At 39.0% G+C, this 13059-nt stretch overlaps 1 protein-coding gene across 1 annotated transcript in view; it reads left to right on the top strand.

Annotated features, from left to right (window-relative positions):
* Nucleotides 1–13059, top strand: part of LOC107100491 (cadherin-6-like) — a 103576-nt gene that overhangs the window by 74635 nt on the left and 15882 nt on the right. The window contains exon 7 of the mRNA XM_015398995.1: nucleotides 7768–8021. Within this exon, the coding sequence (XP_015254481.1) occupies nucleotides 7768–8021 (254 nt within the window). The remainder of the gene's footprint in view (nucleotides 1–7767; nucleotides 8022–13059) is intronic.

Below are 13059 nucleotides of genomic sequence, written 5' to 3'. Positions count from 1 at the left end.
GGGAGTGTTTGCTGCAGCAGAGTAAAACTGCATCTTCCTTCACCAGTGTTCAAAGTTAATATCATGGCTTCTGGCATAACAGAGGGACTGAATCAGAAAGTCACAAAGGAATCCACTGCAACATTTAAAGCCCTGGCTGCAGGGTTTAATACTTTAAAGTCAGAGTTCACGATTCAACAATAAAAAAGTGGATAAAACATGTCCTCTATGACAGCTGAGTGTCAAAAACGACTGCAGACCTAAAAGAAGAGAATGGTCTGTCTCAGAATGGGAATCAGTTCTGAAAAACAAAGCACATATTTGAACGTGGTGATGATGAGCTATAAGTGGATGCTTTGCTTTAGCTGGACTTAAACTTGCTGGAACAGAAGGGACAGTAAATTCTGCTCTCTAACAGAAATCCCTGGAGGAGAATGTCCGACCTTCAGTCTGTGGCCTCATGCTCAAGAGACCTCAGGTTTCCCCACAAGCAAATCCACTTCTGGATCTTTCCATAACATCAGACATGGGTGGGTTTGTGTGGTCTAGTCAAAGTCTAGACTTAACCAACAGGGAAATTTTGTGGCATGACCTGAAAAAGGTCAACCATGCTGCAAAACCTCCAGTGGTTGAAATAAGCCAACAGTCCTCCATGGAGATATAAAAAAATGATTAACAATATTGGAACAGTTATTAGGTTTATTAGGGATTAGTAGGTTTAAATTAAAGAAAAAAAAATCATCATTTGGAAACAGATTTTTGCCCAGTATCTACTGGCTGTTTTTAATATAATGGGATTAATGATTTAAGACTTTAGAGTCTCTCAGAAGAGGAAAAACAGGATAAATCTGTAGCTCTGCAGCCCTGGTTTAAAGAGGATGTAAACAGTTTGAAATAGTCCAAATAAATCCAGTCCAGTTTGGTTTGTTTTAACAGAGTCCAGTTCAGGGTAATAGTGTCCTGTGAGAATATACAGAGTCAGAGGGGAGGGTTCCCCTTTAACAGGAAGAGACCTCCAGCATAAACCGGACTTCATGAGGGCAGCCATCTGCTTCACCCGGCTGGGGATTAATGCGCCAACAGCATCACTGGATTAAAACTGTGCATCTGAAGCCAGTATGAATATGATGCAGAACTCAGCTGAGATGTAAATACGCCACCATATATACTTTCAGCAATGATACCCTTTAAAGTTAAATGGGAGATGTAATATAATGGAAATATATTAGATGATTACCAAGAATAAATCTGCTCTACATGCTGTGGAAATGTAGGACAGGGTGGGCAAATTTAACAGCAAGGACAGCCACAGTTTAGGATGTAGATTACTGTACCTTAACAAATGGATTTTCTCTGGTGTACCGAGTATCTCACAAAAACAAGAACATCCCTGGCATCGGAAATATTTTATTAGAGGATATTTAAGTTTGAAAAAATGGGTAGAAGTCATTGTACAGTTTGTATAACACTCTATAATGGCTTTCCTTTCAAAGTAACAACAATCATTTTAGTGAGACAGTTTTTGTTTTATCTGATTTTCTCATTGGAAAAATAATAAATAAAGGTTCCATATTATACTATATTAAAAAAAATAATATATATATATATATATATATATATATATATATATTAATGAGGACTAAAGGGCATGTAAAAGCATGTACCAATAACTTCATCATCCAGCCATCTTAGGCCACGCCTCCGCAACCATGACAGCCAGTCAGAGTGGAACTAAATTTCAAACATGTTTGATTTTCTCCCGACGTCACGATTCCTGATCAGGAGGTGGTCGTTAGAGGCTGATCGCCCCTCGTTACCACATGTATACGACACAAGGCAGGATGCACAAGGAGGCTGAAACTCGGCCCAATCGAAAAACTCTCGCACGACTCGAGAATCAGCCTGAAACGGGCAACAAATGTAACAGTGTGCGCCCGGCTTTAGCTTCAGTAGCTGCTTTCATTAATAGGGAGGTTTGGTAGGCTTGACCAGCTGCTTCCGTACATCAATTATTTGTGCATGAGCTGTTATGATCAAACAAATTAAGACAAATGGCCTAATGAGGAAGTTTTTGCTGCATGTTTTCTAATTGAATATTGAAAATATTACATATAAATATAAAAATTGAAGTTTTTCAAGAAATAAATTGTATAAATATTACACTTGGAACAGTATCACGAAGCAATTGATTAGAAATTCTGATTCATTCTAGATTAATGAAACCTCAATATAGAAACTTGGTCATCTAATGAAATTGATGTATCTTTCAATTAACATCAATGTTATTAGATATTTATAAGAAAATAAACAATACTTTAGTAATCAGACTGAAGAAAACTCTAGATTATTTAGTTTTTATCATTGAGGTTTTAAACTAAGGGAGATGATTCAATGTTTTAGAACATTGCACCAGTGATTGTATTATTGTAAAAACATAAATCATTATTTCTTTTAAGACTGCAGGTAAAATACACTGCAAATAATATAGAAATCTAAATCAATCTTTCTTAAAATAAATGCATTTTTTCTTGAATTAAGCAATTAAGTGAAACACTCTATCAGTGGTATAATACATTTATATTTAAAATAAGAAAATAACAACTGCATTTCAAATCCATAATATCTAATTATCTTATTTTAAGGGTAAAAGTACTCCATTTGCACATTCACTTATTTACCTACTCATATTAAGGGTAAATACTCTTATTTTGATAAATTATTACATCGGTTTTGCAATGCACAGAGAGAGTTCTTATACAAGCTCACTGAAAAGGAATATCTATATGATTCTTTAAGCTAATCCGTTTATCAGTACAAGAAAATATCTACAAATCCCTGAGCTTTAAAAGTGAACACTTTAGAGATGGTTGAACTGTAAAAAAACGTAGACATATATTTGATTGCTGGAGCAGTGAAGCGACTGAACAAGCATTATAGCTCTCAAACGGTGAATCTGAGCAATCAAACTTAATTTTCTGGCTGCTTTACTGGCCTAAAACCTACATGAACCGTGTCGATGTGGTTCAGATGCGCAGACTGGGATTGAAGAGACGCTGAGCTTTCAGATGGGAGGGTGAGAGGTAGCAGGGTAGCACACTGCAAGAAATTGAAATTTAAGTGTTTTTTTCTTTTAAAAAAAAGCTTTTTTTATTGCGTAGGTAAGTGAGACACTTTGCCAATGGAACAAGACAATTTATATGTAAAATAAGAAAAAAAAATATTTGCATTGTCTTATTCCAAGTGTATATTTTCTAAATATCTTATTATAAGAGTAAGAATTGTCATTCTATTGGCAAATCATCTTATTTTCCAGCTCAAATTAAGGGTAAATACGTTTAACTGAACACATTTTTACTTATTTCTAGATCGTTTTCGTAGTGCAGATCAAAGACAAACAACTTTGAGAAATCTGTCTGGATGTTGTTCTGTCATGTTCAAGCTTGCAAATTATTTTATGCTGTAAATACTTGTAAGAATTATTCCAGATTAAATGAAGTTATTTCTTCTTCCCCGACTTTAAACAACAGGTAGGAAAAACACGCAGCTCTCTCAATAAAGCAGAGAGCATGAGAGGAACTGTGTGTTTCCTCTTTGCTCCAGCAGGCAGAAGACGGACAGCAGACTTATTGGATTTGGTCGTACACTCGCTCTCACTTCCAGTACATTTGTTTCATGCGAGATCCGTTCCTACTCAAGGTTGAGGCTGAAGTATTGATGCTCTGTATGGATCGCAGCGTGCAGCTGTGGTGTGTTTGATGTATTTCACTGTATCTGTCAGCCTCATCAAGCGGCCCTCTCTGCAGCCTCCCATCGATCCCTTCCATCACGCCGTCATTAAGCGGCGGATGACATAATTGCCTTTTGTAGCCGCCGCGGTGCTGCAGGTCGGTGGGGACTGAGCGTGCTCTAATTCTGAGCCTGATAATTAAACAGGCTTTTCATCCGGTTGGTCCTGTTTCTCAGGTGGACGTGCTGCGACCCGGTCCATCCCAGCGTTAGACTGTAAGATCATTCCCTCCTAAATATGCAATGATTCAGGGATCAAAACGCATCTGGACTTTATTTGCATAGCTCAGGCCCGCCATGACTCCTCTTCTAGTTGCTGCCCACGAGGAAGTTCACTCTGATCCAGCTCTGCGCTCATTAAAATGCATCGCCTCCCAATTATTTCCATCAATATAGGGATACCTGGGCTGACTAAAACTTTGAAACTAACTGAGTAAAAAACAGCAGATCCTAAAAAACAAACAACATGAAGAGCAGCACATAAATTATCGGATTATCAGGAGATCCTTGAAGCGGTTTCCTTCATGCAAAACAAATAGAAGACAAAAATAGAGCAATGAGAAAGAAAAACCACTGTTCAGTTTTAGAAATTTTAATTTAAGAAGATATATTTTAGTAAAGTTTGTTGCATCTGTTTTTGGTTCAAACCTCTAAATTCAAAAAGTTAAATTAAAGACTAAAGGATTATGCTTTCAAAGAGAAACGTTTGAGGCTCATTTGCCTAATTTTCAATATTCACATGACCTGAAATAATCTTGTTAGTCTGGTTTCATCATCTGAGGAATCGTGTAACTGATGTTTCCAGTGGAGATCAGACAGAAATTTAAAAGGTTCAGAGGTGCTTTTACTAAAATATGCCACAAGGAAATCTGGATTCAGAGTGGGAGAGAGAAAAAAAGAAGGAAAGAGAAAATTAGGAACGACAGAAAACACAGAAAATGGAAGGAAAATAATTAATATGTAGAAAGATGGCAGACGGATCACAGAAGGAATTAAAAGACTGATTGATTGAAAAAAAATTCTTCAAAAAATGACAGACTGATGAAAAGAAAGACTACAGATGAAACATAACCGAGAGAAAGACTAAGAGGGACAGAATAAAGAAAGACGACAGTTGGAAAAATAGACTAACGGAAGAAAATACAAAAGAACGGCTAATGGAAGGAAGATGGACTGAAAAAAAGAGCGATGGAGGAAAAACAAGAGAAACTGACAGAATAGAGACTGATGGTAAAAATGATAGAATGAACAGAATGATAAAGACAAGACGACATGAAGACGGCTCTAAGATGCCGAAAGAAAACCAAAAAAGATGTTTTTAAAAACACAATAAAGTGATAAGTCTGAAAAGGTGAGTTTGAACCACAGATCCTGCTTCATACCTGAGAATCCTGAAGAAGAATGTCAGACCATCAGTTGATATTTAAACAGCAACATCTAGAAAAAAAGGCCTAATCAAAGTAGGAACTTAGAGCATCAGAGAACATGATTTGCGTTTTAGATTTAATCAGGACACTGAGTAGAGCTTTAACAATACATCCATTAAATGATTAACCAGCCAGTTAGAAGGATAGTTATGATCTTATGAAGATAGTGATGTTACATCATTATCTTTAAGATGCGCCTTTATTTTGAAATTCAGAACCATGCAATTAGATTTTATTTATTTATTTTTATTTATTTATTCATTTGACAGGGACAATGCTCTAGAATAAGCCAAAAGGCTATTTTTCATCTGTTTTCCCAGCATAGATCTTAAAATTGTCTTCCTAAAAACACAACGGTAAGAATTTTACAATGAAAAATACAAATATAAAAAGATATAAAAACAACTACTGCTTCAAAACTTGTTTAAAATACAGAATGAACGTTCAATAGACGATGGATTTTAGATTAATAAAAGAGAATGAAATATTCCAATAAAATAACATGGTGAACAGGTTATTACCATTGATATTATTATTAGAATTAAAATAATGCTGTTTGTAATGAAATGTAGATAAACAGATGATACTGCACCATATGACAGACATTTATTGTTAAAATCCATCCATCCATTTTCCATTACGCTTTTCCTAAGGGGGTCACGAGGGGTGCTGGTGCCTATCTCCAGCTGTCTACGGGCGAGATGCAGGGTAAACCCTGGACAGGTGGCCAATCCATCGCAGGGCAACACAGAGACAAACAGGACAAACAACCATTCACTCACACCTAAGGAGATTTTAGAGAAGCCAATTAACCTAACAGCCATGATCTAAACATATCAGTTTTATGTATTTTCATTTTTTAAATTGTAGGGAAGTCATATTTAATGTATTCTTTATCAGACCATATTGTCTCAAAAGTTAGAAAAGTCCTGTCCTAAAATCTGTGTTTTTTTACGTTATTTTATGCAGGCCAGTTAGTTATACGTCAGCTTGAACACCTAAATTCGGCCAATCATATATCAAAGGTCATCTGTCAATCAAATTTTTTCAGTCATAGCATCTTGATTCATATGTCGCGGCTAATATACACAACAGTTGAAATCAGAATCCTTTCCTTTCCCATTGAGTTCCGTCCCAGTGTTCATGGGGATGGACGTCTGTGTCTTCAGCAGGTGTAGAGCTAACAGAACTGGCAGCGTTGCGAGGCAAGGGCTCAAACATGTACGGCTGGAAGCCTTCTACACCAAACCAAGCTTCTGCCGCCCTGGCGTCCTCTTCCACAACATCTTCATCACGCTTTCCTCCTCTAAATAAAAAATGTATGAAGGAGGAGACTCATCCACGACTTTCGACACAAAACTCTCCTCCTCTTGCATGTTTCGTCTGTCCATAGCGTTCCTTGACAGTGGCGTTTCTAAGTCACCAATTTAGTGCTACTTGGTCCCAATGGAATTTCCCATTGGGAACCTACTAGCACTAAGTTGCTAACTGATTAGCAAGATGCTTCAGAGACACTGGCCACAATCAAACTTTCTTTCGAACCTTCCGCCACAACAATCCCGCCCCCTTGATAAACGACCAATCACATTCACTTTATTCACTCGTGTAAAGTCGGGCACCGATCGGGAGAATTCGGAAATGCAACGGTTGGAACAGCCGCTTCCTACGACTTTAAGGGTTTGATGCACTCAATAATGCAATATCACAGTGTTGACAAACATTCAGGCCTCCTGTCTCCTAAAACAAACAAATAAGGAACTGATCATTTTTCTTTAGATGTAAATCAGTAATAATTGGATATTCTAATTGATTTAAGTTAGGTTCTTGCACTTATTTTGAGACATTTCAACATCTGAACTGTTTTCTTTTGTCCACTTTTAATCAGAGAACAAAATGAGATTCCTGCACTTCATTTCATATTTTATCACACTGATGCTCTCCGAGTCTGGCTGTCCTCTGACGGAGCGCTAATCTGTCGCACTGATCTCTTCATTTAAAGACGAAACACACCAAAAGGAACAGATGTCACCCTAGGAAGATCAAACCGCAGCGCTGATTGATTGTTACAGAGCCGCAGAGCGCCGAGGATCAGGAAATCAAGCTGAAAAGCATCTTAAGGAGTCGACAGAAGAAAAGTTATCTTGTTTTTTTCTTTTGTTTCTGCTCAGTTCAAATTAACCAGATTTGGAGTCTTAAAACTACTGACATAAATCCTTTCCTTTTTTAAATGAAGGCAGCTTGTTATCTTCATGTGTAGTTTTTTTTCCCCCTCCCTCACTGAAAGGCAACATGAGTCACATCAGCAGTTATTGGATCTCCTGGAAGCTGGGCTCTTTGTGTCCATCAGCGGTCTTGTTAGTGTCTCTGAAGACACTAAGACCCCCTCAGATGAGGCCGTTAGGTGATCTAAGAGACACATTTAATGAATAAAAAATAACCTTAAAGTAAATGTGCTTGGATTAGTGCTTAACAGCAGAACGTGATGCTGAATATAGAATAAAAGCTTCGACCTCAACACTAATCAACCCACCAGAGCTTACTGTCTATTAACGACTGTCGTCTTCTCCTGTTTCAGCCTCTGGATTACGAGAAGAAGCGGCAGTACAGCCTCCGGATACAGGTGGAAAACGTCCACATCAACCCTCGCTTCTACTCCATGGGCCCCTTCAGGGACGAAGCCAGCGTGAAGATCGTGGTGGAGGACGTGGACGAGCCGCCGGTGTTCGAGCGGCCCACCTACATCATGGAGGTCAGGGAGGACGCGGCGAGGAACACCATCATCGGCTCGGTCAGCGCGTCGGATCCCGACGACAAACACAGCCTAGTCAGGTAACCGCACCCCCATCCCTGTCACATTACTTCACTGGGTACTCACACATCTTCCATGTAAAGTCTTAAGGTGCAAATAGCTGATCTATTGAATATGTCTGCAGAGATCAGACTGTGAACATAAAGGCAGGAAAAAACACAGAGATGGATGGAAACATCTAGACGCTTGGAAAAGGAATGCAATTTGTTGTGTATCATATTTTTCTCACATCAAATAAAACACCTAATGATGTATCATGGGGCTCTGGGGTATGATACATCATGATAAAGGAAAATGGTCAACTTTTTTCAACACCAGAATGAAATCAGACTCCTTCCAGTTCTGCAAAATACTAAGTTAAATTCCTTCAAGTTATAGTGGAGGATTTTGGAGAATTTTTGAAAAGATCCGCCCTCTCCATTTTAAATAAATACAATAAAACAATAAAATGCACAGGCAAAACCCTGTACCCTCTCCCAAGAAGGAACGCCTATTAAGCACGTGCGAGAGCGTGCACAAGCTTATTTCTCCTCGTGCACGCTCTGTTTAAAAGTCACCGTTTGCATCACTCATCCAAGCTTACTTTCCAAAAGAAGATTTGCAATTTTTCCACTATCTGAGACTCACCAAGGGTAGGTGCAAATGAGGATGAGAACGTAGAATTTAATTACGTAAACACATCACCAGAATGATTGACACTTATTTTGATGAAAATAAGTTTAACTTTTTTTTGTTATCCTGGAAATTCATTTAAATGAACATTTTTCCAACATGTGTAGAAAGAAAACTGAAATCAACTGTGAAAACACTTCAAGTGATTTCAACCCTCCTTTGATCTAACTGAACACTTCAAACTGATCCCGTACTTTCCCAGGTTTTGCAGAAACTCTTGTGCAGATTATCTATAAAGGTCATCCTCCTTGAAAAAAAAGTATTGCTGGTTTGAAGCTGGATTTAATCCCTGGAAGTGAAACCGGTCGGCTTTGCTGTGAAGAATCACACCTTACCTGCTTCCTCCTTTGAGCTGCAGAAAAATCGACTGTTTAACTTTTGATATAATTCCATAAACTAAGGCTACTTTTTCCACTAAATGAAGAAAAAGGAACTAAAATGTTATTTAAAATAAACTTGCTGGAGGTTTCATGTCTGTTGTCACTGAATATAAACTAAGTAATATTTATTTTAAATGTAAGGAAAAGACAAAAGGTCTGTGAATGATGATAAATATTTATTAGATCACTAAAAGCAGCCGTGTAAGCCGGTTTAGTTACTGCATTAGAAGCAGGTCCAGGATTCCCTCAGTTCATGCAGATCCATAATTATCAGAGTGACTCCAATAAAAGGCAGCGGTGGCAGCAAGGTGTGAGGCGGCACCTCCTCTCCGTCGCAGCCTTTTTCATTTTTACGACGCACTGAGGGAGTTGGCTCTCAAGGTTGAAGTTCCAGCGCTTTACTGCAGGTGTCAAATACGATATCATTCTCTTTTATCGCCCGTCATCAGCGACGGAGCTTCCCGGTGGCATTTAACGCCGCGCCGTGGAGGAGGGGTGGGAAGCCTGGAGGCTCCCTGGGATCAGGAAGTTTCTAGATTTATTTCCTGGCAGTGACACACGCAGACACCTGCACACCTTAACACCAACGCTGAAGATGAGGAGGCACGTCTTTAACACGTTAGAAGGAGCTGAGCTGCAGTTTGTTGCTGAGGTGTTAAAAATTCAGTCGTCGTCGTTTGACTGTGATGGAAACTGATTAATTGCTCAGGCCTTTAAAATATGTTTGGAGGACACTGTCCTCGTTAAAAGTTTAGGCTTTGGTTCTGTGCGTGTTCCAGCCGGACCGACTGAGATGTGACAGAAGAACTCTTTAAATAAGGAGAATTTTACCATTAAAATCTGCTGTTGGCAAATAAAACCTGTATATGAGGCTGAGTTAAAGATGACCTACCTGAACATGATTTAACATCCTCCAAACTGGTGATTTATCTCCTCTACTCTGTGTCTGAGGCTTGGTGAGCAGCTGGAGGAATCTGCATAGAATGTCAGTTTTAGTAAAACCAGGATCTTTCGATCTTTGCTTTTGGAGATGATGGCTGTGTCCGAATGTACGCTCTAATCTCTGTATAGCGCACTATATAGGGGTTACGGCATTTTAAATGAGTGTCTGAACCTTTAGTGGGTGAAAAATTAGTGAACTCGAAATTTCCCACAATGCACCTTGAAAAGTTCTGATTATACATAGTCATTAGACGAGCAGCTATATCCCAGAATGCTTTGTGAGGAGAGCTGTCCTCCCACCCGACAGCTGAGACTAATAACAAAGTTGGTGCAGGCTCCGTGCGGTGGAGGTGGAGTTACATGACCAACAGGGAACGAAAAGTAGTGATCATCTATCCGAACAGTAAGTTAACTGAGTTCACTATAAAGTCCACTATATAGCCCCGCTATATATACTGTAATAGCCATTCAAAACTTCCCCACTGTCCTTGATGGGTCCTTGGCTGGTCCTCTACAATTCCTTTATAAACATCAATATTTATACTAAAATATTCTTTCTGTTATGATTTGTGGACATTAAGATCTAAAGAGTAGCGCCATCTGATGGACAGACCCTGTAATACAGTGAAAGGGTGGAGTCAGAGTAAAAATATATGCAAGAGGGGGTCACTGCAGTGGCTACAAGTTGGAGGGGATTTTGCTTTTTTCTTTAAATGGCCGTTTTGAATGGCTGCTACTGTAGTGATTGAGGGATTTAGGTGTTAGGGCGGACATTCGGACAAAGTCGACGTATTTTTCCTCTTTAGGGTTTGTAGCGTTTTATTTTCCCTGCACAGTACCCCTGGTAGACTCTAGGTGGCAGTATAGGGCACTACATCACACTGGATGTAGAGTTGAACGCAACATCTTTAAACCCTCTTTGTATCGTCTATTAGTAACACCCATTTCTTTCCAACTTTTTTTTTCACAATCTGATGATTGTGGTAATATTTTTGTTTACCAATCCTCAGCATGATATTGTGAGCACAACTATTTGCAAAGTTTCAAACTTTCCTAGGTGTTCGATAAAAATCCAGGCCCGGTGGAAGCTGCATGGATGGGCGCGGACACTGGGGAGGGATTTGAACGAACAACAACACCAGCAGGGATGAAGTTGATCAATTTTTCCCTGCTCCAACTGGTGTGATTGTAAAGTTTTAAAAAAATCACACCTGTAACACTCAGTGTATCACATATCATATTGTCTCAGGAGTTAGATGTGTCAGTTCTCTACTTTAAGCTGTTAGATTGGTTTGTCAGAACAAATCCCCTGACCAATTTAGTGACTTCTTTTCCACACAGTTTATATTTTAAACTGGTTTATTTATTTATTTTTTTTTCCGAAATGTGATAATTGGAACCACCAAACACCTATCCATCCATCTTCCTCCGTTTACTCCATCAGGGTTGCGGTGGGGCTGGTGCCTATGTCTGGCAGTCTATGGGCGAGAGGCAGGGTACACCCTGGACAGGTCGCTAGTCTGTCCCAGTGCAACACAGAGAGATTCGTGCATGCACTCACACCTAAGGACAATTAAGAGAAGCCAATTAACCTAACAGTCATGTTGTTGGACTGTGGGAGGAAGCTGGAGTACCCGGAGACAACCCACGCATGCACGTGAAGAACATGCAAACTCCATGCCGAAAGACCCCGGATTGGGAATCACACCTGGAACCTTCTTGCTGCAAGGCAGCAGTGCTACACACTGCACCACCGTGCAGCCTCATTTAACAGACATCAAAGCATATTTGAACTTGCATGTTTCCAATAAAGCGAAATGTCCCAAGAACATCCTGAACATGGAGGGAAACTCTGGTTTAGATAAAACAAAAACATGAAGAACAGAGAAACAACAGATGGCCAGTATCAGAAATACATTTCCTGAAGCTTTTAACACAGGATGATTGTTTTTTTTTCCTCTAACATTTATGTGAAATCAGGCTCCCAAACACCAAAATAACCCATCCTTAGATTCCCTGTTTTTATTTTCCCCCTTTCTAATTATATTTAAATGCTTCACTTGGATCACTGTTTTTCCTATAGCTCCCTCATGGCGTCCATCAGAGATCGGACTCTATTTGAGCATAATGTCAGTGATCCAGTGAAGCTTTGCTCTTCTTCAGGGTTGCATAGAATAAAGGAAAACTGTTTTATTCAGATATTAAGCATGTAACCTAATGTCTGATATCTAAAGTAAAATATCCACCTGGTTTAGACTAATTGGCTGTAAGTGTGAGATCATGCACTGGAAAAAAAATCGAAATCTATTTAAGTCATTTTTTCTTAAACTAAGTGCATTTCTTCTTGGATTGAGGAGGTAAAAGAAACATTTTGCCAATGGTAAAAGATAATTTACACTTAAAATAAGAACACACAATTGCATTGTCTTATTTCAAGTGAATATTATCTAAGTATCTCATTTACCTACTGGATTTAAGGGGAAATACACTTTTTTTTTTTTACATTTTTACTTATTTCTGGAACATTTTTTTAGTTTGGGATTTTTCCAGCCCATGCCTGGCCCCTCAGAGTCTATACGTATCAAGACATCTGAGCTCAGAACTGTTTACAGAACCTTTCTAGAAACCGTCAGTCTGTGTTGAAGGGATGACCAACACAAAATTACGTTAAAAAGTTAAACCTTTACTTTGCCTGAAGGACTTAGAGAAGGCTATGCATGATTCTAATAGCTCTCGCATAGACTATTATAATGCACTTTAAAGTAGTCGCCATTCAAAATGTCCCCACTTTCCTTGATGGGCCCTTGGATGGTCCCCTACAATTCTTTTTTAAACATCAATCTTTGTACTAAAATATTCTTTCCGTCACGATTTGTGGACATTAAGATCTAAAGAGAAGCTTAATTTCCTTATCAGACCTTGTAATTCAGTGAAAGAGTGGAGTCTGAGTAAAAAAATATGCAAGAGGGGGTCACTCCAGTGGCTGGAAGTTGGAGGGGATTTGGCTGGGAGTTGTAGGGAAATGGGAGGCATCCAGTTGGCATTCGACTGGAAAGGGCCATTT

Source organism: Cyprinodon variegatus, unplaced genomic scaffold (genome assembly GCF_000732505.1).
Source record: "Cyprinodon variegatus isolate N-32 unplaced genomic scaffold, C_variegatus-1.0 Scaffold978, whole genome shotgun sequence".
NCBI classification, from domain to species: Eukaryota; Metazoa; Chordata; class Actinopteri; order Cyprinodontiformes; family Cyprinodontidae; genus Cyprinodon; species Cyprinodon variegatus.
Note: the sequence above shows the minus strand (reverse complement) of the source record. Positions and strands in the feature narration are given on the sequence as shown.